The sequence below is a fragment of the Rhodotorula toruloides genome, assembly GCF_000320785.1.
Source record: "Rhodotorula toruloides NP11 unplaced genomic scaffold Scaffold2, whole genome shotgun sequence".
In the NCBI taxonomy this organism is placed as follows: Eukaryota; Fungi; Basidiomycota; class Microbotryomycetes; order Sporidiobolales; family Sporidiobolaceae; genus Rhodotorula; species Rhodotorula toruloides.
In genome coordinates, this window is record NW_015622962.1 from 150,437 (window position 1) to 177,202 (window position 26,766).

General features: G+C 61.8%; 13 protein-coding genes across 13 annotated transcripts in view; 10 read left to right on the forward strand and 3 right to left on the reverse strand.

Moving 5' to 3' along the window:
• Nucleotides 1–607: 607 nt before the first annotated feature.
• On the reverse strand, nt 608–2,413 carry RHTO_02728 (uncharacterized protein; the record flags this gene model as incomplete). Its single annotated transcript, XM_016416402.1, has 6 exons — nt 608–724; nt 783–1,207; nt 1,283–1,624; nt 1,697–1,801; nt 1,886–2,203; nt 2,266–2,413. 6 exons carry the CDS (start codon nt 2,411–2,413, stop codon nt 608–610), a joined length of 1,455 nt encoding a protein of 484 aa, XP_016276121.1.
• Nucleotides 2,414–2,496: 83 nt separating this feature from the next.
• On the forward strand, nt 2,497–3,346 carry RHTO_02729 (uncharacterized protein; the record flags this gene model as incomplete). The annotated part of the gene is made up of 4 exons (XM_016416403.1): nt 2,497–2,746; nt 2,811–2,999; nt 3,058–3,176; nt 3,236–3,346. The coding sequence occupies 4 exons, from the start codon at nt 2,497–2,499 to the stop codon at nt 3,344–3,346; spliced, it is 669 nt and encodes a 222-aa protein (XP_016276122.1).
• A 209-nt stretch (nt 3,347–3,555) lies between these two features.
• On the forward strand, nt 3,556–5,779 carry RHTO_02730 (anthranilate synthase component I; the record flags this gene model as incomplete). The annotated part of the gene is made up of 8 exons (XM_016416404.1): nt 3,556–3,561; nt 3,757–3,994; nt 4,099–4,224; nt 4,287–4,788; nt 4,846–5,012; nt 5,081–5,288; nt 5,374–5,681; nt 5,748–5,779. The coding sequence occupies 8 exons, from the start codon at nt 3,556–3,558 to the stop codon at nt 5,777–5,779; spliced, it is 1,587 nt and encodes a 528-aa protein (XP_016276123.1).
• A 304-nt stretch (nt 5,780–6,083) lies between these two features.
• On the forward strand, nt 6,084–11,741 carry RHTO_02731 (cohesin complex subunit SA-1/2; the record flags this gene model as incomplete). The annotated part of the gene is made up of 14 exons (XM_016416405.1): nt 6,084–6,210; nt 6,478–6,816; nt 6,901–7,013; nt 7,095–7,190; nt 7,271–7,680; nt 7,760–7,904; nt 7,981–8,949; nt 9,008–9,175; nt 9,232–9,618; nt 9,677–9,877; nt 9,937–10,315; nt 10,375–10,927; nt 10,998–11,119; nt 11,179–11,741. The coding sequence occupies 14 exons, from the start codon at nt 6,084–6,086 to the stop codon at nt 11,739–11,741; spliced, it is 4,572 nt and encodes a 1,523-aa protein (XP_016276124.1).
• A 118-nt stretch (nt 11,742–11,859) lies between these two features.
• Nucleotides 11,860–13,375, reverse strand: RHTO_02732 (beta-lactamase-like protein 2; the record flags this gene model as incomplete). Its single annotated transcript, XM_016416406.1, has 5 exons — nt 11,860–12,103; nt 12,163–13,001; nt 13,110–13,157; nt 13,241–13,273; nt 13,340–13,375. 5 exons carry the CDS (start codon nt 13,373–13,375, stop codon nt 11,860–11,862), a joined length of 1,200 nt encoding a protein of 399 aa, XP_016276125.1.
• Nucleotides 13,376–13,981: 606 nt separating this feature from the next.
• Nucleotides 13,982–14,734, forward strand: RHTO_02733 (uncharacterized protein; the record flags this gene model as incomplete). Its single annotated transcript, XM_016416407.1, has 1 exon — nt 13,982–14,734. The coding sequence occupies one exon, from the start codon at nt 13,982–13,984 to the stop codon at nt 14,732–14,734; it is 753 nt and encodes a 250-aa protein (XP_016276126.1).
• Nucleotides 14,735–14,846: 112 nt separating this feature from the next.
• On the reverse strand, nt 14,847–15,750 carry RHTO_02734 (mitotic spindle-associated mmxd complex subunit MIP18; the record flags this gene model as incomplete). Its single annotated transcript, XM_016416408.1, has 5 exons — nt 14,847–14,926; nt 14,985–15,020; nt 15,096–15,191; nt 15,261–15,419; nt 15,537–15,750. The coding sequence occupies 5 exons, from the start codon at nt 15,748–15,750 to the stop codon at nt 14,847–14,849; spliced, it is 585 nt and encodes a 194-aa protein (XP_016276127.1).
• Nucleotides 15,751–15,896: 146 nt separating this feature from the next.
• RHTO_02735 (uncharacterized protein) lies at nt 15,897–17,108 on the forward strand (the record flags this gene model as incomplete). The annotated part of the gene is made up of 3 exons (XM_016416409.1): nt 15,897–16,071; nt 16,129–16,613; nt 16,671–17,108. The coding sequence occupies 3 exons, from the start codon at nt 15,897–15,899 to the stop codon at nt 17,106–17,108; spliced, it is 1,098 nt and encodes a 365-aa protein (XP_016276128.1).
• Nucleotides 17,109–17,638: 530 nt separating this feature from the next.
• On the forward strand, nt 17,639–18,944 carry RHTO_02736 (uncharacterized protein; the record flags this gene model as incomplete). Its single annotated transcript, XM_016416410.1, has 6 exons — nt 17,639–17,920; nt 17,979–18,192; nt 18,262–18,351; nt 18,413–18,733; nt 18,806–18,860; nt 18,944. Coding segments are annotated over 6 exons (963 nt in total).
• A 507-nt stretch (nt 18,945–19,451) lies between these two features.
• Nucleotides 19,452–20,929, forward strand: RHTO_02737 (uncharacterized protein; the record flags this gene model as incomplete). Its single annotated transcript, XM_016416411.1, has 3 exons — nt 19,452–19,626; nt 19,684–20,168; nt 20,228–20,929. 3 exons carry the CDS (start codon nt 19,452–19,454, stop codon nt 20,927–20,929), a joined length of 1,362 nt encoding a protein of 453 aa, XP_016276130.1.
• Nucleotides 20,930–21,419: 490 nt separating this feature from the next.
• RHTO_02738 (uncharacterized protein) lies at nt 21,420–23,935 on the forward strand (the record flags this gene model as incomplete). The annotated part of the gene is made up of 8 exons (XM_016416412.1): nt 21,420–21,882; nt 21,956–22,060; nt 22,129–22,446; nt 22,511–23,101; nt 23,168–23,179; nt 23,252–23,356; nt 23,423–23,743; nt 23,808–23,935. 8 exons carry the CDS (start codon nt 21,420–21,422, stop codon nt 23,933–23,935), a joined length of 2,043 nt encoding a protein of 680 aa, XP_016276131.1.
• Nucleotides 23,936–24,363: 428 nt separating this feature from the next.
• On the forward strand, nt 24,364–25,062 carry RHTO_02739 (EF-hand-like domain containing protein; the record flags this gene model as incomplete). The annotated part of the gene is made up of 4 exons (XM_016416413.1): nt 24,364–24,462; nt 24,531–24,684; nt 24,741–24,845; nt 24,908–25,062. 4 exons carry the CDS (start codon nt 24,364–24,366, stop codon nt 25,060–25,062), a joined length of 513 nt encoding a protein of 170 aa, XP_016276132.1.
• Nucleotides 25,063–25,238: 176 nt separating this feature from the next.
• The window catches only part of RHTO_02740 (ubiquitin-conjugating enzyme E2 J1), a gene marked incomplete at both ends in the record, with an annotated part of 1,614 nt that continues 86 nt past the window's right edge, over nt 25,239–26,766 (forward strand). The window contains 5 exons of the mRNA XM_016416414.1: nt 25,239–25,410; nt 25,562–25,587; nt 25,681–25,787; nt 25,872–25,941; nt 26,012–26,746. Of these exons, the coding sequence (XP_016276133.1) occupies nt 25,239–25,410; nt 25,562–25,587; nt 25,681–25,787; nt 25,872–25,941; nt 26,012–26,746 (1,110 nt within the window). The remainder of the gene's footprint in view (nt 25,411–25,561; nt 25,588–25,680; nt 25,788–25,871; nt 25,942–26,011; nt 26,747–26,766) is intronic.

Here is a 26,766-nt window from a genome sequence, read left to right on the forward strand (position 1 = left end):
GTGGTGTTCCTTGACACGCGTGAGCTGTTCTGGAGCTCGTTCGGTGCGGCCATGAGCGTTAGAAGCGACAAGGGAAGGCAAAGAGCGAGAGGAGCAGCGAGAGCAGAGCGAGGGCGTTCGCCAGGCTAGAGCCAGAAGGGAGAGTAAAACAACTACATTCGTGCGAGACAATGACAACAACGCGACAGATTGATAGGGTGTACAACGGAGACGGAGGACGGGGACAACAGACATGGCATTGTAGAAACGAGGCGAGACGAGGGAGACGCAACCGGGACAGCGAGTGAAGCCGGTCAGTCGTGCATCCAAGGCCCGAGTAGACGAGACATCCGGTGTCTGTCGCTGCTTGCGAGCTGTTGACCAGCAGGTCAGTCAGAGTTGAAACGAAAGGACGCGGAGGACGCACCTTTGATGATGCGGTGTACGACATCCCGCGCAGTAACCTTGCCGTCGCCATGTTCCTCGACAAGTTGCAACACTCGCTCTTCATCCGGGAGCGGGTGGGAGAGGTTGTTGCGGGCGAGGCGGATGGAGGCCGTGTCGGGGTCCGTTGCAATGGCGTGGGCGGCCTCGGCAGCTTGCTGAGCCGAAGGGCACTGGCCTTCAGTCAACAGATGACGGGCGAGGCGTAATTTGCGGGCAAGGGGGGCACGGAGAGCGGCGAAGAAGGTCTGAGAGTCGGAGACGGAGAAGAAGGCCGCCAAGCTATCCTGCCACGTTCTCCCTGAGCTCTGGGAGGTCAGCAGGCTATGAAGTAGGGTAGAGACTATCCGTGAACGCACTGCGTTCAAGGAGCAACCAAGCACGATCGATGGTGACCATATCGCGCGGTGTGAGGCGGTAGTCGGGGCGGCCCTGCCAGTCCAGTGCGAGCCGGAGCGCCTCAATGAGGAGGGCTGCAAGAGCACCGGCGTTGGCCGTCTGTTCGAAGATGGGGATGGCCGCACCCCCTCACCCTCTATCGCCAAACCCCTGACCTCGACTTCCTCCCTCTGCCGCCTTCCCTCCTGCAACTCAACCAGCATTCCTTTCTGCCGCCTGTGCTCCTCCGCGCTCAACCTGTCCTGCTCCTCCCGCCACTCGTCCCTCTCCTCCAATGCGCCGATGCGCGTGGTCAGATCCTCCTTCTCCCGCTCACACATCCGCAAATCACCAGTTGGCTCCTCCAGGCACCTGTCCATCTCCGTCGGTGAACTCAAAAAGCAGCCTGTCAAAGAGCGAGAGTCAGGACTGCAGCTGTGGAAAGGGTAGTGCATAGGGAGGGAGCGGAAATTGAACGCACAGTTTGGCAACAATCCCAGGATAGCTTCCGGGTTCAACTCAGGTGCGTACTGCTGTGCAAGGCTAAGAACCATCTCCTTTGATGGAGCAGGATGAGCAGACTCGATTCGCAAGTGGCAGAGGCTGCGCATCTTCGGGTCGTCCACGGTCCGGCGCGCGGCGTCCAAGTAGTCGAGGGCCGACTTGAGGCTCTTTCTCCCGGCGGGCGAGCGGCGAGGCAATGCCGTGCCGTGCAGGAGTTCAAATGCCTGACGAACCTTACGCGCGAGATTCGAGTCGAGCGTAACGTGGAAGTCCTGGACGCCTTCGTCCGGGTAGGGGACGCGAAACCATGCGCCGACAGCTACATAAACAAGCGCGTGTGAGTGGCGCACGTGAAAGCGGGGAAAGACCCTCTATCTTGCGCAGGACGCACTCTCTTCGAGTGCCTCCCAATGCCGCGCGAAACGCTCGAGCTCGGTTGAAGTAAACGGCCGCGTGCCTGCAGCTCCGGCAAACTGCAGCGCCTGCAGCATCAGACCTGATGAAGCTCATGAAACGTCAGCTCGAGTGCGCGGATGTGGGAGATGTACAGCAACAAGGTGGCGAGGCAGTGCGGACGTACCTTCAACCAGCAGTCGGTAGGCCTCGACGGTACATGCCTGCGCCTCCTTCCTCTCCTGCAGAGCAAGCTTGCTCTCCTGCATCGTAAGCTTGCTCTCGAGGACCTCGATGCGCCTCTTATCCTCCTTGCGATCCGACTCGAGTCTAGCGAGGCGTGCATTCCGGTCCGCGCGTTTAAGAGCGCTGAGCCGCTCTGAATGGCAAATCAGTTGGTGCTTAGTTGCTGGCCAGGGCTGGAGGCTGCGCTGTTGGCGGTCTTGGAAGACGAGAAAGGCGGCAGCACAGGAAGAGGAGACGCGGACGGCAAAGCCTGTCGAAACTGCGGGCGCACAGCGCCCGAGTATGTTAGCTGGGCAAAACAGCGGCACGGGCAACACTCACTCGAGCGGTACGGCGCGGGAGTAAGCCAAGGCGAGGCGAGATGGCCGAGTGAGAAGGGTTCGAGAGAGAAGACTGCGTGAGGCGGACGAGTGGCTAGCATGCGCCTTCTCAGCCCGAAAAGCAAGCCAGTGAAGCCTTGTACAAGCATCTTGCTGATGCCCAGCACATAGCAGTGAGCGGGCGAAGTGCGAGATGCGAGCGAGCGAGGTTGGGTGACGACCACCGCGTGCGATGGCACAAGTGGAGCTGGACAGAGTGTCTGAGCATGCTACACCACTCACAATAACGCCACGACTCGCTCTCGAGCTCCGCCTGCGCTTCCTCGAGTCGCTCGTCTCCCCCTCCTCGTCCTCATCTCCTCGACCCGCTTCTTCGACAGTGCCGCTCGCCAGGCGTGTGTCGCAGGTCGCAACGCAGCTGGGACAGGCTCTCGAGCAGTCGGGTGGAGGAACAGAGGCGCTCAAGCGGTTTGTGCAGAACTGTGCGTCCCTTTCCTTGTCGTCGCCTCCCCACTTGGTCGCTCACAAACCCAGAGCGGCTCGCAGACGATGCCAACTCGCCTCTCTTGACTATCGCACCCGTGCCAGCGGCGCCCGACTCGACCGAAGTCCTCCCGCAGGCGAAGGTCGCCCTTATCCTCGAGGCGGAGCAGGAGATCCGGACGCTCGAGCGGGAACTGAGGGAGATTGGTGTCCTGGACGAGCGAGGGGTCGTCGAGGCGGGCAAGCTGGGAGGTGCGTGCGAAACTGCCTTGCCGAGATGGCTTCATCGCTGACCGTTCTTGTTCTCCAGAACACGAGAAGCTCAAGCTTTTGCTTGCCGAGACTCGCAAGGCTGCTGCACCCGTCTCCGCTTCATACGCTTCGCTCGAGCAACGTACGACGACACTGCTGCAGCGCTATAACGACTACGTGCGTCGAATCTCGTCGAGAACCCTTGCTCTGCGGAACCTGACGGTTTGCGCGCGCAGATCTCGACGCTCTCCGAGCTCTTCGTCTCGTGGAACGACATCATGTCTGAGATGGAGGACTCGGTCACCAAGCTGGAGAAGGAGAAGCACCGGCAGCTCGACTACACCTAATCCGCCGGAGACGAGATGAAGATACCCCTCTTACTTGATACCCCTTTCTCGCACTCCTGCATTTGATACCTTTGCATTCTCTTCCGTACTGTCACTGTCCGTCACGAGAGCAATGGAGTCGCAGTGCGCTTCTTCGGACTCGTCGCCTCCGCCCGCACCGCTTGACTCCCTTCCGCCCGCTCCCTCTCGCTCGTACGCTCGCAGACGCCATGCCGGTGAGTGCAGTCGCTCTATTGATGCTAATGAGCGCCGCGCACGCCCTGCAAACGCTTCCAACGCTCCCCCTCGACCCCGTCCTTTCATCTCCTAGTTGTTCCATGTCGGGGTGTGTAGGCCAGCTGGGCTGGCTCGCCGGGGGCTAGAAAAGACACCAGAACCCTTACTAATTGCTCACATCGCTTCATGTACAGCCCAACCTTTCCCACACCCTCCCCGAGGTCCTCTCCCTCCTCCTCCCCTCCTCCTCCTCCTCGTCCCCCTCTCCCGCCGGCAACTGCCTCCCGATCTGGTCAACACTCCCAGCAGACGTCCTTACGCCCGTCATTGCGTACTTGCGGTTGACAGATGGAGCCAAGGATGGGGAGAGTTTCTTGCTTGAGGGTGCGGTCAAGGGAGAGACGGCGGGAAGGTGGAGTTATGTCGGTGCTGGTGAGTCCGCTCGCTCTTCATTCGGCTATATCGCTGGGTCGCCGTACTGGGATGCCGTACTCTAGTACGACGAAGTCCGCTGACCATACCTGTCGCTTCCTCAGGCCCGAAGGAGGTGTACCGGTCAGGACCTGGGCAGGACCTGGGCGCCGTCGACCCGCTGAAACCGCTCGAGAAGAACCTGAGCAAGTACAAGTTCATCAAGTTGCATGGCGCACCCCCCTTCACCGGTTTGTCCCTTTCGTCCCCTTCCTCAGCTTGACTCGCACGGCTGACCTCTGTATGCGTACAGGCGGCGCCATCGGCTACGTCGGCTACGACTGCATCCACTACTTTGAGCCGAAGACCGCACGGTCCGACCTCTCCGACCCGATGGGCATCCCCGAGTCCGTCTGGCTCCTGCACGACACGATCGTCGCGTTCGACCACCTCTTCCAACGCGTCTACGTCGTCTCGCATGTCTACCTCCCCGACTCGTCCGCTTCCGAAGCGACCGTCCAGGCTTCATACAACGAGGCAGTCAAGAACATCGATGCGGTCCTCTCGAAACTCCTCTCGACCGCTCCTCTTCCCCTGCCCGAACAACCACCCATCACGCCCGCCCCTATTCCTGCGAACGAGAAGCCTGACGAACGGTATGCGCGGTTGGACAAGATGTCGAATGTTGGCAAGGAAGGGTACGAGCGGTTCGTGACCAGCTTGAAGGGGAGTATCGTGCAGGGAGAGATTATCCAGGCCGTCCCGAGTCAGCGGCTGAGGAGGGAAACGAAGTTGCATCCGTTCAACGTCTACCGGTGTGTTCTCAGCGCTCTCTCTTTCCGGGTTCAGATCTGACAGCTCGCGACGGACAGACACCTCCGCCAACTGAACCCCTCGCCATACATGTTCTACATCAACTGCGGGAACGGGACGCAGCTGGTTGGCGCCTCGCCCGAGTGCTTGTGCAAGGTCGAGGAGGGAGGGAAGGTGACGAACCACGCGATTGCGGGAACGGTGCGGAGGGGAAAGACGCCTGCCGGTGCGTTCGCCTTCCGTCGTCTTCACCCAGACAGAACAGTAGTAACTGACGCGTTCAAGTGCACGCAGAGGACGCCGCCCTCGCTGCCGAGTTGTCAGCCTCGATGAAAGACCGCGCCGAGCATGTCATGCTCGTCGACCTCGCGCGCAACGACGTCAACCGCGTCTGCAAGCCCGAGACGGTCGTCGTTGACTCGCTCATGCAGGTCGAAAAGTTCTCGCATGTCATGCACCTGACGAGTCAGGTTAGCGGGTTGCTGAGGGACGGGCAGACGAGGTGTGTTGCGAGCCGGCCGCGCTTTAGCTTATGATTCTCAAGTGAGACCACAGCTGACTGAAGTTTTCGATCCGGTTCAACGCAGGTTCGACGCCTTCCGGTCCATCTTCCCTGCCGGCACCGTCTCCGGCGCGCCCAAGATCCGCGCCATCGAGCTCATCTCTGCGCTCGAGCTCGAGCGACGCGGCGTCTATGCGGGTGCGGTCGGACACTTTGACTTTTCGTCCGAGTCGATGGACACGTGCATCGCGATCCGTACGATGGTCTTCAAGGACGGTGTCGCGTTCCTTCAGGCTGGAGGGGGGATCGTGTTTGACAGTGTCGAGGAGGACGAGTATGTCGAGACTGTCAACAAGCTGGGCGCGAACGTCAGGTGCCTCGAGGAGGCCGAGGGTGAGTCGCTTGTTCCCTTCGCTTCGTCGGGTCAAGTAGGGCTGACACTGCTTCTCCGCCTCGCAGCCTACTACGCCGCTCTCCAGGCTGAACAATGACAGGCATAGACGGTATTCGAGCGCAGTAGAACGCAATGCACGCCTTTCCGGGGACTTGTCAACTTGCAGCGGAAAGAGAGGGAGAAAAGCGGCACCCTCGCTCGTTCCTCGCGCTTTGGACGCGTTCGCCGAGTTGCACAGCTCAATCTCGTTGCTAATAGACCACTGGCGAGTCCTCACAGCGACCCTCGAGGATTGTCAACTTCACCCTCCTTGGACGCGCGTGTGCGTCGCGCCTCGTCTCTCATCGCCCACTCACGCTCCGGCTCAGAAGCTCGCTCGCTACTGCTCAGCCAGGACAAGCATGCCATCATCCGACTCGGGCGGCTCGTCATCGCCCGCACCCGCCGCTACGGCGTCGCCAAAGAAGGGCGCGGCAGCGGGGAGACGTAAGAGCTCGAGGGTGAAGAAGGAGATCCAGAGGTTGGGCGGTGAGTTTGTTTCGCTCGCTGTGCCTTTCTGGTATCGTGTGAGGTGCTGTACGGGCTGGGCGGGCGTCTCTCGCGGTTCGCGGGCGGGTCGAGGAGGAGGTGGGGCGTGAGGACGATGTGGATCTTCGAGGACAAGAGGGCTGCGTGCGGGCAGTCCATAGGACTACATGTCACTCGCTCAGCCTCCCTAGGCGCAAGTGACGCGTCCGATCAGCTCGTCCCAGCCATTGACCGGCATTGACATCGCTCTCCTCGCTTCTCCCGCAGCTTCCGGCAAGTCTGCCGCGAACGGTCTCTCCGACGACGACGAAGACGAGCTAGACGAAGACGAAGACGACGAGGAGGAAGAAGACGATGCCGAGTTCAAGGTTCCGACGAGTATCAAGACAGGGTCGCGGAAGCGTGCTGCGGCTGGTACGAACAGCGCGAGTGCGAAGAAGCCGCGTGCGAGTGCGGGAGGGAAGAAGGCGGGCGGAGCAGGGACGAGAAAGAAGAAGGCTGCGGCGGAGGATGGGGATGAGGAGTTTGAGGCGCCGGTCGCGAAGGCTGCGGGAGGCGGAGCAGCTGGGAAGGACTTCAAGATTGAAGACGACAACGGGCTCTTCAGTGCGTCAGATTGACGATTGCCTGGGTCTGCAGCGCCGGAGCGTTGCGAGCTGACGGCTTCGTTCATCACCATTTTCCGTACAGATGCCGTCAAGGACCCGAACACGGCGCTCAAGACGGTCGTCGAGGACTGGATCGAGTCGTACAAGGAGGACTCGGGGCCTGCGATGGCTGAGCTCGTCAATTTTGTCCTGCGGGTGCGTCTGCGCAGCGGCCCTTGGTCTCGCCATTTCGCGCAGGATCGCGAGACTGATAGACTGGTTGTGCGTGGTCCGCAGTGCTGCGGCTGCAACGCTACGATCGACGAGCACCAGGCGGAGGACGAGAATGGCATTGTCGAGAACCTGAAGGACATTGTCGACGAGTTCAAGCAGGTGCGCCGTCGCCACCGGACTGCACGCCCAGTGCGCGCTCGCGGTGCTGATATGCTCTGGGCTGATTTGGCGACCTGCAGGAAACCAACTTGGCTTACCCGCTCATCTCCAAGTCGAAGACCTACAAGAAGTTCCGCTCGTCTCTCGCGCAGTTTCTCTCGAAGCTCGTCTCGGAAACCGCCGTCGACGACATGCTCTACTCGACCTCCTTCTTCGAGCAATTCCAATCCTGGGTGCACGCGCTCTCGTCCTCCCAAATCCGCGCCTTCCGTCACACCGCGACCGTCATCGTCCTCCTCTCGGTCAACGGGCTCTCGACGCTCCATGTCGATGCGAGAAAGCAGCATGCGCAGCGGGTAAGGGCGAAGGAGGCCGAGGAGAAGAAGAGCAGGAAGGACAAGGCCCGCCTCAAGGACATGGAGAAGCAGGTCACTGAAGCGCACGAGAGGCTCGAGATGGTCGAGCAGTTCATGGAGGAGAGCTACACCTCGTGCGTTATACTTCACCGCGCTGTGCCAGCTCTTGCGATTCGGAGGACCTGACACTTCGCCGATTGGATTTTCCCACAGCGTCTTCGTCAACCGCTACCGCGACGCCGACGCCGTCATCCGCGCCGAGTGCATTTCTGCGCTCGGAAGCTGGATGAAGATCGACCCGGACCACTGGATCGACGGCGACTACCTCCGCTACATCGGCTGGGTCCTCTCGGACGAGGTGCGTCGCGCTTGACCGTGTTTCCACGAGCTAGGAGTGAGCGACTGACGGATCATCTGCGGCATGCGCCTCGCAGTCCAAGGAGGCCCGCCGCGAGTCTGTCCGCGCGCTTTTCTCGCTCTACCAGAAGTCCGCCTACATCGGCAAACTCACCCACTTCACCGACCGCTTCAAGCAGCAACTCGTCGACATGGCCGTCGGCGAGCACGACATTTCGGTCCGCATCCAGGCGCTGCACGTCGTCCACCAGATCAACACGCAAGGTCTGCTCGAGGACGAGAAGCAGCGCGATGAGGTCGCCATGCTCATCTTCGAGAAGGAGAAGCGCGTCCGTGTCGCTGCGGCCGAGTTCGTCCAGGGACTGTTCAATGACGCGGTCGAGGAGAAGCAGGGCGAGATGAACGCCAAGGGCAAGACGGCCAAGGGTCGCAAGAAGGGCGGGAAGAAGCAGGACGAGGAGGCGCTTGCTCGCGCTGTCGAGTACAAGGTCCTCGCCGAGCTGCTCGTCAAGTACGGCAAGGAGCTCGATGGATCGCCTGCCGACCAAGACGCCGAGGACGAGGACGGCGAGGGCTCGCAGGCGCGCGAGAACGGCGGCGACGACTTCGACAAGCTTGGCGTTGCGGACGTCCTTCCCGCTCGCATCGGCGGCGCAGATGAGGACGCGTCGGCGACCATCCCGCGAGGTCGAGTCGCGCTCGCCGTCGAGGCGCTGTGGGACTCGCTCGACTTGCTCCAGGACTGGGAGGCGATGCTCGCCTACCTCCTCAAGGATCACTCGCACGGCGGCGAGGCGAACGGTGCTGCCAGGAAGGGGAAGGGGAAGGCCGCGGCGCGAGGGAAGGGAAAGAAGAAGGCGGATCAGGACGAGGACGAGGAGATGCAGCCGCTCGGCGAGGGCGACGAGGACGAGGAGGACGAAGCCGACAAGGACGAGCAGCTGCCCGAGGACGCGCGGTTGACGGAGGAGGAGGAGACCGTCTTCATCGAGATCCTGCTCGCCTGCTTGACGAGGGTCACGAGCCTCACAGCGACGACGAAGAAGGTGCGTGCGCGTTTCCAGGTCTTCTCGATTCCGGACGCTGACGGTATCGCCTCGACAGGACAAGGAGCGGGAGGACGAGGACCAGGCGACCATCGCGCGGGCTGTCATCGATGCCCTGCCCAAGCTCTTCTCGAGGAACCAGACCTATGCCTCGCGCATCACCGACATTCTCGCCATTCCGCGTCTGATCTCGCTCGACCTGTACCTCGACATGCAGCAGATTTCGGTGTGTCGCGTGTCCCGGTTGTTGAAGATCTCGTTTTTGACTCGCCGTGGCTGCAGGCGTACGAGGCGCTCTGGGACGACGTGACGAAGCAGTTCCTCAAGCACACGCAGGCCGACGTGCTCGACCAGGCCACCACGACTCTCGCTCACTTCGTCGCTGCGAACAACCTGTCCGCAACGAACCAGACGAAGCTGGCTGAGCTCGAGGAGAAGCTGGTATCGACGCTTCGCACGTCGGCTGGTGACGATGTCGAGAGCGCCACCTTCGAGGACGACGAGTGCCACGCCTTGACGGCCTGCGTCGCTCGCATCGAGAAGCTTTCGAAGGTCCGCAACCTGAACGCGACGCTCGAGGACACCGACGGCGGCAAGGTCACCAGCGCTCTCGACATCCTCGACGGTATCGCGAACCGAGGCAGGCTCGGATACAAGGCTGAGGCTCGCGTGCGTGCCGCTTTATCCTGCTAGGCGAGGCCTCCTGCTGACGTTCGCCGTCCCTCAGATGGTTGAGCACGCGATCAACGTCCTCGCCGGCCACCTCACCTGGCAGCTCTGCACCGTCGCCCTCGAGGCGCGCCAGGCGGAGAAGACCGACCTCGCTGCGATCATTGCTGTCTCGGAGCGAAGACGGACGTTCCTCGACAAGCTCGAGGAGTACGCCGTTGGCAACGAGACGAACGCGTGCGAAGGCGTCAAGCAGGTCGTGCGTACGATGTTGCTCGGTACAATCGTCTGCAGTACTGACCTTTCCCTCTCCCACAGTCGCTCGCCTTCACCCTCGACATTTACACGATGACTCGCCAGCTCACGTCGGCCGATGCGGATCCGAACGGCCTCCTCTCTGAGCTCAAGCTTGCCCCAAGCGACGAGCTGCAAGCACGTTGCGCGGGCTACATCGAGGCGCAGATTGAGCGATATGCTGAGGCTCTCGCCGATGAGCGTGACGAGGACAAGGACGAGACGCAGCGTGAGCCGGACTCGGATGAGGACGCCAGCGGTAGCGACACGGAGACGGAGGAGCGAAGCCAGTCGCAGCGAGGGAAGAAGGGGAAGGGGAAGAAGGCAGCAGCGAAGAAGGGCAAGAAGGCGGCGCCGAAGAAGCAGGACAAGCGGCGGCGGAAGACTGCGGCGCAAATTCGAGGTGCGTCTCAAACCTCGCACACCCTTGTACCGGTTCTGACGGTTCTCGCTTCTATGCAGCCGACAACGCGAAGGAGCAGGCTCAGCTCGTCGCTGCCAAGCGCTTCGAGCAGGTTCTCGCCCCATTCATCCGCGTCCTCCACAGCAGCACGTTCGACCTGCGCCACTACGTCGTCCTGGTCAAGCATTGGGGACGCCTCGGCGCAGCGTTCGACGAGAACGTCAAGCTCCTTCTGCACGACCTCCGCGACGAAGGCAACTACGGCTCGGCCAGCGATGTCGTTGCCGCCGTCGTCGTCGACTCGCTCAAGGGCTCCTGCGAGCTCTACATCGACGCGCCCGATTCGCCATCCGTCACCGACGAGCCGCTCATCTCTCTCGGTCGACACTTGCAGGGCGTCGTCATCGTTCGCGGCGCTCACCTCGCCATAGTCGACCAGCTGCCGTCCGAAGACCACCTTCGCATCCACCTCGACGCGCTGAAGTGGATCGTGACCAAGCTTGCCCAGTTCGAGGACGCGAAGCGGAAGGACGATCGCAACCGCGCTCTCTCGTTCTTCAAGGCGCTCGCACACCTGCTCATGGGCATCGACGGCAGGAGCGCACTCAAGGCGTGCGTCACATTCTTCGTTCCCTTCGCTTGCTTCTGTTCGCGAGATTGACTTGGCTGCGCCCGCTTGCAGCAAGACGACGCTCGACTCGCTGCTGGACGAGCGCGAGATCGAAGTTCCGCCAACGTCCAAGACCTGGGAGCCTGTGCGCGCGTACCAGAAGCGTCTGATCACGGTCATGTCGAAAGACCCTTGTACGCTTTGCCACAATCCCGTTGCGCTCAAGGCGACTGACACACCTATCGTTTCGCAGCTATCCAAAAGGCCGCGACAAGCGAGAAGGCGAAGAAGGTGCGCGCGAAGGGCAAGGCGAAGGCCACGGAGCCTGAGGAGGACGAAGAGGTCGAGGAGGAGCAAGAGGAGGAGGACCAGCTCGGCACGCAGCTTTCACGCTGGTCGACTCGCCCCAAGCGTGCTGCGCCGCCCACCAAGATCAGCCAGGAGCTTTACTCGCCGAGCAAACGTCCTCGAACGGCGAGTCCAGGGGGCGATGAGGCAGAAGCAGAGGTCGAGGAGGACGCGCTGGACACGCTCCTCAGGGAGGACTCGCCGTCGCAGGTCTCGCAGGGCAAGAAGCGGGCGCGCGAGCAGGACGACGACGAGGCGGACGAGCAAGAGCAGGAGCCGCTGCGCGCAACGCCGATGGCGGAAGACGCCTTCGAGCTGGGTGACCTCCCCGAGACGGAGACACAACCCGACTACTCGACGGGTCCTCGCGGTGGCAGCGGCGGCGAGCGACCTGGCTTCGAACGGGAAGCGTCGATTGTGTCGGACATCAGCCTGTCGGACGTGCCGAGGAAAAGGGTGAGGCGTTGAAGCGGTCCGAGTCGGTCGAAGCTCTCATTTGTATCTCGCTTTTGTCCTGTCATCGTCTGTAGTGGGTTCTAGGTTGTCAACATGTGTCGTTCAATCACTCTGGTCCTCGCGAAAGCTTCTACAGCCTGCCCTCGACAGCTTCGCTCGCATCAACCCACTTCCACCCATCGAACCAGCCCTGCGGGATCTGCACCTCGCCGCCTCCGCCAGCAGCGCCGAGATCGAGTCCTTCTGGAACTGGCTGCTCGACACGCGCAACCCGCCCTTCCTCCCGCAGCTTCTCGAGGTGGAGGAGCAGGCCGTGCGTTGCTGCGAGCTTGAGCGACGAAGGGATCGTGTCGGCGTAGATCAAATCGGTGAGCCTGCAACGCGCGGAGAAGGTCAGCACGAGGAGGCGAAGATGATAGTGCGCGTGACGCACTCGCCCGCCGTCACCGCTTCTCCTCCCTCGACTGCCTTCAGCGCTTCGACAACCTGCTTCTCCCGGTCTTCTCGGTGCGTCTTGTACTCCTTGATCTTGGCCAGACCGTCCTGCACGACTTCGCCGTGTCCTGGGTAGAGCGGGATGGGTGCAGAGCAAGTGGGAGAGAGAAGGTCGATGAGGGAGGCGAGGCTTGAGAGGTAGGCGGAGAGCGAGGCAAAAACGGCGGTGCCGTGGCCGAGGACGGTGTCGGCGGTGAAGAGGCCGAGTGGGGAAGCGGAGGACGAGGAGGAGGAGGAAACGCCTTCGCGCAGAAGGACACAGATCGAATCGCTCGTGTGTCCCGGCGTATGGACGACTTCAAGCTCAACGCTGTCTTCCGTACCGCTCGCAGCGGGTGAGGCGCCGGAGGGAGCGAGGGAGAATCGCTGTCCCGCCCGCAGCGGGTGCACCGCAGTACCGTCGCTCGCGCGCGCCAGCTCGTTTCCACCGAGCCCTTCCAGGTCCCGCTCCAGCTCTGCATCTTTCGTCCGTTCGCTCTTCCATGCGTCGGAGCTTCCGCCTTCGCCCGTTGCGCAGGGGAACTTCCACACCCGAACCTTCGCCTTCTCCGAACCATCCAGCTCCGCCAGCATCCTCACCACGTGCCCTACAGCAGCAGTGTGGTCCCGGTGCCAGTGCGTTAGGATGATGTCGGTTATGCGAGCTGGTTGTGTTGGGTGAGATGCGATTGCTGAGCGAAGGGAGGAGAGGTAGGTCTGGAGGGATGAGGGCGAGAGCGGTGAAGCTGAGGAGGGGCCGGTGGTGTCGAGTAGGAGGAGAGAAGGCGACGCGGGGTGCTGTGGGCAGATATTGTGCGGGTAAGAAGGTCGGAAGCGCGCGAAAGAAAGGCAAAGAGCGAAGGAGGTCAGCTCCGTCTCCTTCAGCTAATATCCACCGACACTCACATGAACAAGGTACGTATTCGTGCCTTGCAGCGTGAACTTGCCGGGGTTCTGCGCGTGAACGGACGGGCGTGAGTAGGCCATCCAGGTCGGCATGGCGCTCTCAGCTTCTCCCATCATCGGCTCTCGCTCACCTGTCCGAGCACCCTAGTCACATACTTCGAGAGCTGCAGAGAAGAGGGAGGTCAGCGAGTTATACGATGTGAACGCCATTTCTGAGAGACCGGACGCACTGTCGAGACGGCGGGCAATTCAGGAAGAGATGCCATTCGTTCGGTTGTCGATGACGGTCGCTCAGAGTCTTGCTCAGAAGGCTTCTACGTCGACCGGAAAGCCCAGCGCAGCAGGCAGATGCGCTGAAAGCCGGATTGCGCGATGAAGTGGGGAGGGGAGAGAGGTCGGCGACGAGAGGACGGGGACCTAGCAGCGCTCGTGAGGTGGAAGTGTGAGGTCCTCAAAGCCGCCTGCGAGACTCGATACGCCGACCGAAGCGACAGCAGCGAGACGTAGAGGCCGCAGGAGGTCCGCGAGACGGTTGCCCTCGTTGATAGCTGCTCGCATCGCTGGATCGGCTTGCGACTGGTCCAGATCTTGCTTTTTTACCCTTTCCTCAGCATCTCAGAACCGCTCGAACGCCCACGTCGCGCCAACGCGACTCCAGCAACTTCATCTCTCGAACTCTTCCTCACCACTATTCGGACGACAGGGCTCGGACGAAGGTGCACGCAGCCTGTGTAGGGTGTGTTGAGTCACTCTCAAGTGATTTGCGAAGTGTACTGCGCTCCAGCGGCCCAAAGGACCCGTTCCGAGGTCCCTTGGCGGTTGTCCTCTCGCACAAAGACTGACCATCTCGTTGGCCTGCCACACAGCTCGACATGCAGTCTACACACACTGCCCTTGAGTCGGCGGTGAAAGCTGCGCCCCGCCGTCGAGTTCGTCGCGCCATCGACCCATCTGCCGCCATCCTTCCTCCCTCTCGCGACCTGATCGGCCCGCCATGCCCCCTCTCGAACCTCCGACCAGTCTACTATGCCCCTCTCTTCCCCTCCCTGCACTCGCCGTCCGGCTGGTCAACCGCAATGACCGCCCCTTCCTCCTCATCGCCCGCAATTCCATCACGACCACACCCTTACTCTCTCGCCGAATTCCCCTCTTCCGCCTCATCTTCCCATTCGAACCCACGACAAGCCCGCCTGCACGCCGTCGCCCGCTCGCTCCACGCGAAAGACCTCGAATGGCGCTTAACACGGTATCGCTTTGACTCGTTCAACCAGGACTTCTGGGCGCGGATGAACACGTTGTTCCTCCGAGCTAGGGACGAGTATATCGTGCGTATGGAGCGGGAAAGGGCGGGACTTGCGGCGGTTAGGGCGGCGAAGGAGGGAGACGTTGATGCGGAGTCGTTTCCGCCGCAGGTCAGCGCGGCTGTCGCGGGAACGGGGACAGAGGACGTCGATCTGGCGCCCTTCTATGCGGAGTATCTCGGCAAGACCAAGAGGGCGTACGCGGAATACAACAAGCAGTTGTGGAGGATGCAGATCGAGATGCTGTGGCCGGCGGTCAAGGCGAGTGCGAGGCGGTGGCGATGGAAGTGGGAGGTGTGGCGAGCAGGAGGGGAGAAGCTGTAGCATCCAATGACGCGACCTATTTAACAGGCAGACGTTGAGAACAACAGGGACTGCGTTGCGATGCGATGCGAGAGACAGACGAGGTTAGAGCTACAAGGAGAAAGTGCGAATACTAGGCGGTCCTGCCGCGCTGGTCGGCCGTAGACAAGCACTGCTGAACGACGGAGAGCAGATGGTTGTTCTCGAGCGCGGCTGCGGGGGAGAGCTGCGTCAATCGAGGCGCTCGTTGTGGGAAAGGATTCCTGCGTACCGGCTACTCGCTCCTTGTCGTTCAGCTGCTTGTTGACTGTGCGATCGGGCCAGACAGAAGAAGCGTCAGCCTTTCTCGGACGGAGGGACGCCTCGCAGACACCGGACGCACCTGCATTCTCGCTCTGATGGGTTCCCTCCTTCACCTTGATGTCCACCTTGAACCTCTCCGGCAGGCTCCGCAGCAACCGCACGCGAAGCGAGAGGCCTGCAAGACCAGCAAGCGTCAGCGACATGGTTCTCCTGCCGCAAGAAGCGAGGGCAAGGTCCGGCTCACCGATCAAAGTCGCCATCGAGCAGTGAGGGATGGTAGGCGTGAATTCGACGAGTACGGAGGGTCGCTTGCCGTGATTGACGGTGATTTGTTCGGAAGAGACGACGGCGAGTTGTTCGAGGGTGAGAGGGTGTTCGGGATCAGAAATGGAGCGGATGAGGTCTGCGACCAAGAAGATGGCGTGTCAGACTCGTCACCTCAGGGGAAGACAGCCTATCGGTCCGTGTCCCGCTCCCGCTGACCTCAGCCACCATGCGAGGAGGACGAGGCGGAACGCACCAAAGATCTCCTCTGAATCGATCTGTTCCTCATCCGCCGAGCTCTCAGACCCTGCACTGTCCCATTCTGACCCGTACACGAGCTCGTCCTCGAGCCTGTCCCACGCGTCGGCGTCGGCGAGGTCGAGGTTGATGAGGCGGGTGCGGCGAGACGCGGACGCTCCTCCGGTCGAGTGGATGGTCGGGTTGGCGTTGTCTGGAGTTGCGCTGGTCATCGTGACCTAGGAAGCAGTCTGAAACGAGGATGAGCGGGATGTGGTCGGTTGTCAACCTCGTCCCGCTGGTTGACCTTCGACCTGTCACTCGCTGCTCGCCTCGCTGCCGCTAGGATGCGCTGGAGTGTGCTCTGCTGGACTCTCCGATGACACAGGATGACGTGCTGGTCTATCGCTTCCTCCCCCGAGGCGGTCCCTCGACTCTCTCGCCCGCTGAACTCGCTCAACGAACGGCGGCACTCTCGAAGCTGGTGAATCCGCAGGTCCGCACGAGTCGGAGTGCGAGTGGTTGGCAACGGCACGAGCCCGTGGGGCAGCTACGTGCGTTCGAATTCGTTGCCCGCTCGAAGCGCTGAAGCTGACCTTGGGAGTCTGTAGCTTCGACCAGGACCTACGAAGCGACTCTGCCGTCCAAGCTGTCCCCTCGTGCTGTCTCGACGAACGACGTGCCGGCGCGCAGGGAACGTCAACTCGTCGACCGCACCGTCGAACCCTTCTCGCACGGGCAACCTCCTCCCCGCCGCCAGTCTCCCTCGCCAGCGCTGGCCGCCCAACCTTCCGATCAGCCTACACAGGGCATCCTGCGACGACGCGAGACAACCGGTGTCGTTGGTGGATGGGCGCCTTCGCTGTCGAGCGCTGGGCGGGAGAAGAAGAAAGTACGGGTTGAATCGCCTCGAACGAGCGGGGCGCGGGTCGCAGAGGAGGAGAAGAGGCGTGTTGATAAGGGAAAGGGGAAGGCGAGCGATGTGGGTGCGAAGGAGCTTGTGCCGGCAACACCGGTCAAGCGCGAGGAGGAGAAGACGGCGAGGGGAGACAACCTCGACCTTGCGGACGGTGCGATCAAGCGGTGCATTCCATACGTGCGTGAATTTTTGCGCTCAATCTTTGATCTCTACTGACACGACTCGTCTTCGCAGCCTTACTGCCACAATCCGTCCACCTCGGTCGCCGTCAACATGAATCACGCTCGGCAACACCCGTCTCGCATCCTCCACTCTTTCGTCGATCCGTCCCTTGATCCGCTCGCCTCGAATCTCACCGCCGCAACCGGTGCAGCGACGAACGGCGCGACTCAGTCGCAGTACACGCTGGCTTCGCAACTCCCGCTCGACTCGCCCCTCACCATGTCGTACCTTCAGCCCGGGCGACGAGGAGCGTGGCTCATACCCGTCTCCGCGCCCTTGCCCATCCTACACACCTCGCCCGTCCGATGGTTCGCTCAGCCTCCTCCTCCTCCATCCTCTCCTGCGCCAATTCCGGCCGAACGCTCGATCGACTGGACCGACGCACGACTCCGCACACTGTGGTCGTTTCTGACTTCGCTTCACGAGTCAGGCTCGTTCGGCCGACTTTGAGCAGTCGCCTGGTTCCCGCCTTCGTCGTCTGCCTCCGCCTGGCCAGAGATGATCCGCCTCAACTGCGACGCTCATCTCGCACTCGCCATCCGAGGCTTGCTCGCGCAGGCGAACGTCAGGACGCTACGAGGAGTCGTAGGCACAGGAGGAGGAGCGAAAAGGCGGAGGGAGAAGGAGGAGGAGGAGAAGGACGACGGACACCGCGGCAGTGTACGAAGCAGGGGAATCACAACGGGGAGGCCGCGGGTCAGATATTAGGGCTGGGTGGGTGGGAGACGCGTATGTGCGAGCTCAACGAAGCAGCGCCGAGTTGCGAGCGAGTCGAGTGAATAATGGTCGAGGACGAGTCGAGGAGAGAGAGAGGCGCGCGAAGTCTTCAACTCACACACGCGGCCTTGGAAGGACGACCACAGCCATATGAAAGCATAGCAGAGCGATCCTGAACGTCACTACCCTTCGCGCCAACCCAGCGCGGCAACTCACGCTTTCCCCTCCTCCTCCTCCGCTGTCTCCCTCGTCCGCCATCGCTCATGAACACGCCCCCTCCCAATCTCGTGCTCGTGCCCTTTACGCTCCGTCACGTCACAGCGCCGTTCAAAGCGACGCCCTTCCCCGCCGGCGCAACTGCGGACGAAGCAGCCGCTCATCTCTCGGCGGATCCACACTTTCTCCCGGCTATTCGCACGGCGTACGGACTGGAGGAGGAAGACCTCACTCTCCGGGCGCAGAGAAACCCGGCGGTGCCGTGGGGAAGCGGCGCGTGGACAGCTGAGGGGGACTTGCACGGTCCGGTTACCCTGGCGAGTCAGCCGGTGCGTCTGACTCTCGTAGCAGCGCGTGCTCGGTAGCTAACGTATACTTCCGCTGCAGAAACTCCCCCAGCTCCCCCTGCCCGACCCCGTGAGGCGCTACCTCGAATCGCTCGAACAGCAGATCAAGTCCCTCCAGTCGGCCAACGCGGCGAAGGACGAACAAGTGGCTATTCTCCTCAACGAGCTGCAGGACCTAAAGGCCAAGCTCTCCGCGCTCGAGGAAGACAAAGCGGTCGCCTTGCTGCTCGAAGCGCATCGCAAGGCTTTGAAAGGTGCGCCGTCCGCTCCGTCCGTTATTCGACGGTTCTGCTGACTCTGGTGCTCCTTGCTGAATGCTGCAGGTCTTGGAGTCGCCGCTGTGGAGAAGGGCATTGATCTGAACCTCGAAGAAGCAGAGGAGGTCGCTGTGGGTTGGAGACTGCTCGAGCAGGGTGCGTCAAGCTCTTAGATCTGGACAGCTTAATACTGACTCGCTCTTTCGTGTAACTACAGGGCGAGGAGGGTTCTTGGAGGCGACGCGGAAGCTGCTCACCAAGCCACCTGAGCTCTTTTGGCACTCGCTCTCGAAGGACCTCCGCGAGAAGGTCAGGTCGGGCCTCGTCAACCTCAAGAACCGCGACGGACCCAGCGCTCCTTACATCCGCATCCTCAACAAAATCATGAACGACCCGGGCGTGCGAGACCTCCGCAACACGCGCAACGAGCTCGTCCATGAGGGTGCCCTCGACGACGAGGTCAAGACCGTGCTCCTCACCTTTGCCGAAGGACGTCTCTCGGACGACGATGCGAAGCACATTATTCAGTTGGCCAACAGTGCATTCACTTTCTCTTTGGTCATGGCGAGGGAAATCTGGCTGACACTCTCCCGTGTCTCGCGCCCTTCAGACGTTTATGTGCCGTCAGGTGCACCGCCGCCCGAGATCGATTTGTTCAAGCTGTAGTGCGTGTTCAATCCACACTCTGCGATCCCCCTACAAGACTTGCAAACCTCGATCACCGCTGATGCTGACAGACTCCTCGCAGATCCTGCTCTGCCTCATCCTCGCTCCTGTACATGTTGTTGTGGCTGCTGCCTTTCTTACTCGCTTTGCTGTTGTTCTACTCGCCCTCGTTGCAGTTTCACCTACGTCTCCCCTCCTCTTTCCTCAGGACGCGATGAGGCGAAACGCACCAAAGATCTCCTCTGAATCGATCTGTTCCTCATCCGCCGAGCTCTCAGACCCTGCACTGTCCCATTCTGACCCGTACACGAGCTCGTCCTCGAGCCTGTCCCACGCGTCGGCGTCGGCGAGGTCGAGGTTGATGAGGCGGGTGCGGCGAGACGCGGACGCTCCTCCGGTCGAGTGGATGGTCGGGTTGGCGTTGTCTGGAGTTGCGCTGGTCATCGTGACCTAGGAAGCAGTCTGAAACGAGGATGAGCGGGATGTGGTCGGTTGTCAACCTCGTCCCGCTGGTTGACCTTCGACCTGTCACTCGCTGCTCGCCTCGCTGCTGCTAGGATGCGCTCGAGTGTGCTCTGCTGGACTCTCCGATGACACAGGATGACGTGCTGGTCTATCGCTTCCTCCCCCAAGGCGGTCCCTCGACTCTCTCGCCCGCTGAACTCGCTCAACGAACGGCGGCACTCTCGAAGCTGGTGAATCCGCAGGTCCGCACGAGTCGGAGTTCGAGCGCTTGGCAACGAGACGAGCCTGTACGGCAGCTGCGTGCGTCTCAAATCGTCGCCCGCTCGAAGCGCTGAAGCTGACCTTGGAACTTTACAGCCGCAACCAGGACCTACGAAGCCACCTTGCCCTCCAAGCTTTCTCCTCGTTCCGTCTCGACGAACGACGTGCCGGCGCGGAGAAAGCGTCAACTCGTCGACCGCACCCTCGAACCCTTCTCGCACTGGCAACCTCCTCCTCCCCGCCAGTCTCCCTCACCAGCACCAGCCGCTCAGCCTTCTGATCAACCAACACAAGGCATCTTGCGACGGCGCGAGACGACCGGTGTCGTTGGTGGATGGGCGCCTTCGTTGTCGAGCGCTGGGCGGGAGAAGAAGAAAGTACGGGTCGAGTCGCCTCGAACAAGCGGCGAGAGAGTTGCGGAGGAGGAGAAGAGGCATATTAACAAGGGGAAGGGAAAGGCAAATGAGGCAGGTGCGAAGGAGCTCGGTCCGCTGACGCCGGTCGGACGCGAGGAGGAGAAGACGGCGACGGGAGACAACCTCGACCTTGCGGACGGTGCGATCAAGCGGTGCATTCCATACGTGCGTACTATCCAGATCTTCTACCTTCGACCTCCTCTGACATGGACTTGCCTTCGCAGCCTTACTGCCACAACCCGTCCACCTCGATTGCCGTCAACATGAACCCCGCTCGGCAGCACCCTTCCCGAATCCTCTACTCCTTCGTCGATCCAGCCGTCGACACGCTCGCCTCTACTCTCGCCGCAGCGAACGGTGCAGCGACGAACGGTGCGACCCAATCGCAGTATACGCTCGCCTCGCAACTCCCGCTCGACTCGCCTGTCACCATGTCGTACCTCCAGCCCGGTCGTCGAGGAGCGTGGCTCATACCCGTCTCCGCGCCCTTGCCCATCCCACACACCTCGCCCGTCCGATGGTTCGCCCAGCGGCCTCCCCCGCCTCCCTCTCCTTCGCCAACTTCGGCCGAACGCTCCATCGATTGGACCGACGCCCGACTTCGCACACTATGGGCATTCATGACTTCGCTGCACGAGGCAGGCTCGTTCGGCCGCGTCCGAGCCGTCGCTTGGTTCCCTCCTTCGTCGTCCGCCTCGTCCGCCTCCGCCTGGCCAGAGATGATCCGCCTCAATTGCGACGCACACCTCGCACTCGCCATACGAGGCTTATTGGCTCAGGCGAATGTCAAGACGTTACGAGGTGTCGTCGGCTCCGGAGGAGAAGGGAAGAAGCGGAGGAAGGAGGAGGAGGACAGCGAAAAGTGGTTGAGGGGTAGGGCGCTCGTCTGGGTCGACGAGGAGGGGAAGGCGGTGTTGACGGCGTAGGAGAGGTAGAAAGAGTTGTACAGGAGGAGACGGAGATGCGGTTCGTTCCTTGTATTTCCGTTGCAGATGTTGTTGCCATTCCCACCTGTTCCGGCGGCTTCGGTGGTCGCACTACCCGACGGATCTGAGCTCATTTTGCATCGTCTGGCAAGTATCTGAGCGTCCGCTGTCGAGGCGAACTTCTCCCCTTTCTCATCGCTCCGCTTCTTCGTCTCGACCGCAACGGACTCATCCCACCGCTGGGCTTCGCCTGCATTCTATCGCTGTCTATCGAGTCCCTCCAGCTCTGTCTGAGCGCCCGCGCGGGCAGTGTGTCTTCTGCGACCGTTGTCGCCTCCCCAATAAGCCGTCCCCGACCAAGTCATCCTTGACAAGCACACTCCCTGCCTGCCTGCCTCGGCTGTGCTTGATCACTTTCCCAGTACTCCACACCCGCCCTTTTGCGCGGCTTCTGCCTCTGCTCTCCGCTCTACTCGTTAAACTCGACGAGATGCACGTCGACCACACCGAAACGACCCCTCTGCGTGCGCGCTTGCAGTCTACGACGGACCTCCCAGTAGAGGAGTCGGTGCGAGAGCCTCTGGACAAGCTTGCGAACCGGATCTACTCGCTCGAGTCGGAAGTCGGACGGTTACAGGCGAACGAGGCGATCTTGCTGCAGGAACTGCGGAACGCACAGGCGGGACTGGAGAAGCTGGAGGCAGATCAGGCTCGGAGACTCCAGGCTGACCATCTTGAAGGAGTGTCGTGGCTCAACTACGGCCAGCCGGGGACGGAGCTTGGCCAACTCGACGAGTGGAACGGCAGAGGAGAGGAAGAGGGTGCTTCGAAGTGCCAGGAGGCGTTGAAGAAGGCAACGGAGCTGGCCGAAGAAATCGCGGCGGGAGTGGCGGAGATGCGGGCCGCGGAGGACGACTGGAAGCACATGGACGCCTGCCGCCTCGCTCTTCAAGGTGCGCCAGAGTATCCTGCCGGGGCCACGTCTCTACGCTCGGGGAGCGCAGCATTGACCACGCTGGGTCGCAGGTCTCGTATTTTACGCCTTGTGGACAGCCTCGGGCACAACGACCGACACCCTGACCAAGGCGAACCTTCGCACGATGAACTCGCATTGGTGGTTCGTCGAGTGCGGTGAGTCCCTGCGTTCTCCCACGGTTTTTTTGACGGCGAGCTGATGTCCGTCGTTTCGGTCGGCGCAGTCTACGGCTGGGAAGACCTGTCCAAGGCGCTCCCGCCAACTCACGCTCCTTGGGTTCCCTTCTACCGCTTCATCGGGCCCACTCTTACCGCGAAGATTCATTGTGCCCTCGACATCATCGCGCACGAGCTATGCGACCGCGCTGTCGCCGCTTACCACGCCGCGGAACAAGTCTCGAAGGCGGGAGGTGCGAAGATCCGGCGTCTGGCGTACAACGGCATCAAAATCGGCCTTCCACAGAAGGACAGCGTGCGCACGGTCCTCAAGCAGTTCGCGGACGAGCAAGACGTCGAGGCGGTCCTCGAGTTGCTGCCGAAGTGTGAGTATTCCTCCTCTTCCTCTTCTCTCCTCTACTGACCTCGTCTTCCTGTCGCTCCGCACAGCCTACTTCTCCGGCGAGTACATGACTGACGAGGAGATGATGGCGGAGCTGCGCGACGGCCTTCACCGCCCACCTACAGGAGACGACCCATCGCTACTCTCTTCGCAACCCTCCTCCTCGGCCACGGTCATCGCTCGAGCTTCTGCCTGCAAGATACCAGAGACACAGACTTTTGCCGTTGCGTTCGAAGCCGAGCGCTCCCTTCTCCTACCTCCAGCCCGCTGCCGCTCGGCGCCCGCGGTTCTAGTCCACGACCAAGTCGACTACTTGCGCGTGCGTGGGCAGCTTGCGAAGGACCGCAACGACATCTTCGGTGGGGACAGCGTTCTGCGACAGGCGAAAGAGGGCAGGCGCGAGATCGCGAGCGCGGTGAGTTCAACAGTCGTTGGACGGCCTCTCCATTCGCAGCTCTGGACGGCCCGCCATGCTAACGACGTGACGTTGGTGGGCTGCCAGATCCGTCGCTCCGACGAACCCCCTCCTCCGACTTCCGAGCGAATCGACACGACCGACAACGTCCCGCAGAAGCGCGAAATCAGTCTCTCCGACATCGACAACGTGATCGAGGCCTGCGAACGTTTGAGGGCAGAGAGTGCAGGGGAAGTGGCCCAGATGCAGGCGGAGGACCTCGAGATGGAGTGACTGGACGCCTGCCTAGTCGGTCTCCAAGGTGCAACTCGTTCCGCCTCTTGCAACTGAGGAGTCACTGGACGGAAGTGATGTTGACTTTACTCTTCTGCAGGTCTCGTACTCTACGCGTTGCAGACAGCCTCGAGGACGGCGGGCAATGCTCTGTCCAGACCAGAGCTTTGGGCGTTGAGTTCGAACTGGTGGCTCGTTGAAGGCGGTGAGCCATGCAAACCTCGGTAGCCTTCGGATAAAGCGCTTACGTTTGTTCTCACGGTCCTTGCAGGTTACGGCTGGGAAGACTTCGACAAGGCGCTTCCCCTCACGACGGACGACGCATCAGTCGCCTTCTATCGGTTCATCGGTCCTGTCTTGACCAAGAAGGTCTACGATGCTCTTGTCATCATCGCTCGCCAGCAGTGTGGTCCCGCCGTCGCGGCCTTTCAAGCCGCCAAACGCCTTTCGATGGCGGAAGGCCCGAAGGTCGAGTACCAGGTGCACAGCGGCGTCGAGCTCGGCGAACCGAGGCGAGAGAGCGTGCAGGAGGTCCTCAAGCAGGTTGCGGATGATGACCTCATCAAGGCAGTCCTCGAGCTGCTGCCGAAATGTGAGCCTTTCCTCCTCTGCCTCTCCCTTCCTCTGCTGATCTCGTCTCGGCCGCCATTCCGCAGCGTTTTTCTCCGGCGAGCCCATGACCGGCGAGGAGATCTTGGCGGAGTTGCGCGAGAGCCTTGAGGCGACGGGTGACTTGGTCCGTTGGTCGTCGCTTTCGCCCCTCGAGCGTCTCATGGGGACCTGAGCGCTCACCTTAATTCTAATGATCTCCAGGACCCTTCGACTTGACGATATGCGCCCCGCCAAGTCCTCGCCATCTCGCGCGCCTCATCCTCTGGACGCAGGCAATCTCAAGAACCTTGGCGGACTTCCTGGTTTGTTGTAGCATTCCCAACGTGTATTCGCTAGCGCTTCCTCATCATCTGCGTGTCCGATAACGCGGGAATCGCATGCCTCGCGCTCGACGACTGGTTGCGGCTGGCCTCTTCGCTCCTTCCCCTTCACCGCTCGCTGCTTCGACTTCATTCTGCTTGCGTGAAGGCTCCAGACGGTGCTACGAGTGTGTTTCATCGCTTTACCGGCCCCGCTCGACCAGCCAAACCCCCGTCGCCGTCCCGCCCCTCCTCATCGCTCTCCGCCAACCCCGGTCTCAACCTCCGCAAGCTCGCGGCGATGGCCAGCGACAAGCCTGCAGATTTCGCAAAGGCGACTGAAACGGTGATAGACGAGCCCTCGGCGCTGCTCACGGAGGAGGGAGAGCTGTCGGACAAGGTGCGCTTCCCTCTCGCATCTCGCGAACCCCTTCGACAGCTCATGTCGCTCTTTCCGGGTCTTCGCAGCTTTACGACATCCTCCACGAGGTCTTTCTGCAGTTCGCCAAGCTGCCCGAGACGGAGTCAGCGGCAAAGCTGAAGGACGAGAAGGAGAAGGTCAAGCTCGCAACGCTCGGGAGGGAGGAGATCAACGCCTTTTCTCGAGCGACGAACGGAAAAGGTGCGTATATCTGCAGGCCACGAGGGCGACCGCTAGCTGACGAGTGACCCCGCCAGACCTGCCGGACGAGCAATGGACCGAGATTGTCGAGTACTTGGACGTGAACGACGCGGGCGAGCTCACCTTCAAGGGCTTCACCGAGCTCTACTCGTTGCAGACAGGTACGTCGAACTTGCTGGAGGGATCAGCATCTCGGACTGACCTCCCGCTTCGCTTTGGGCAGAAAACGACGAGGCAGAGACAGTCAAGGATCTCAAGGCGTGGGGCTACGACCCGCAGACGCTCGAGCGGGTGAAGAAGGAGGGAAAGGCGCAGGAGGAGGCGAAGAAGGCGGAGGAGTCGGACAAGGAGGACGACAAGGACGGAGAGTCGGCGTAGAAAGGCGATCGCCTCGCCTCGTTATACCTGCATCGCCTGTATACCCGCACTCTCATGCACTCATGCACTCGTCCAGCAACCTCCCAGGCTTGCTCGAGGATGTCACGTCAGTTTCTCCTCGTCGGCGGACCCCTGGCGAACGTCTCGCTTGCACCTCACACCTCACATCGCTGGATATGGCTGCTGCTCGGGCTGGACTGTCGACTCGTTCGGCGGGAGTGCGCAGGCTGCTGCAGGAGGCCAAGGAGCTCGAGAAGGACGACTGCCCGGACTTCGCAGCTGCACCGCTCGAGGACGACCTGTTCTCGTGGCACTTCACGATCCGCGGGCCCGGCGGGGACTACGAGGGTGAGTCGGCGAGTTCTTCACGGCGAACAGCGCATCAGCAGGCTGGGAGGGCTGTGAGGTGTCGACGGACCCGTCCCCCGCCGCCACGCTCTCGGCTCGGGGAGGTGTTGCGAAGCATTCAGGGCTTGCTGACGCCGTTCGTGGCCTACAGGCGGAGTGTACCATGGCAAGATGATCGTGAGGCGTCCCGGCAACGCTTCCGCTCGATTCGGGACGTCGAACTGACCCTTCTCTCGGTGTTCTTCCCCAACCTCGCTTCCGCCAACGCAGCTGCCGTCTGAATACCCCTTCAAGCCGCCCGAGATCTACATGCTCACGCCGTCCGGCCGCTTCGAGGTTAACAAGAAGATCTGCCTGTCCATCTCGAGTTTCCACCCGTGTGTCTGCCGTTCTTGCGTTGCTCGACGCCTTGCGCACCTTTGCGCCCTTGTGCTGACCAGATTACCGCTGTAAACATGCAGTGAGACGTGGCAGCCATCCTGGGGCGTGCGGACGGCGTTGCTGGCTCTCATGGCGTTCTTCGACACGGAGGTTCGTCCTGCGCTCCTCTCTCTCCTCTTCACGTGCTGACAGTTCACGCTACGTTTCTCGCGCTACACAGCCCAAAGGCGCAGTCGGATCGCTCGACGCGCCTCCAGCCGAGCGCCAGCGCCTCGCGAAAGCATCCCGATCGTACCAGTGCACGACGTGCGGCTTCGATGCAGGCGACTCGACCGCGTTCGCGTCCTTGCGCGCACCTCAGGAGGGGCAGCAGGCGAACGAGGTGGGTGAAGCAGCGGCGCATGATGCGGACAAGCAGGCGGACGTGAAGGTCGTTGCGGCGGAAGAGACGAGGGGAACTGCCCCAAAGTCTGCTTTCGCAGGTAGTGTTGGCGGCTCTGACGAGGAGGACGAGGCAGAAGGAACTGCAGAAGACACGCCCGCCGACTCGACCTCCTCGACAACCATCTTCGCAACTTCGCCGCCCTCCTCCGTCGTCCGATCGCCCTCCGGCGCTCGCGCTCCATACGGCAGGCACCATCAGCCTACCTCTCCCGGACACCCACCCCCAGCACACCGCCATCCCGACACCTCCGCCTCGACCCCTTCGCTCGCCGGCCCCCTCGTTCCGCCTGGTGCGCCGCGACTTTCGCCTGCTCATCTTCCTCCACGCCCTTCGTACGCCCCTGCGACTGCTCCTCCCCTTCGCTCGCCGCCGACTTCGCCAGCCGCGACGTCCCCTTCGCATCCCTCGCCTTCCGCCTCTTCCGCCTCTTCCGCCTCGAATGCTCCCGTCTCTCCTGCACCACCCGCACTTCCCGCCCTCCCGCCCGGCGTCACGCTCGCACAAGCATCGGTCGGAGGGATCGGCGGGGC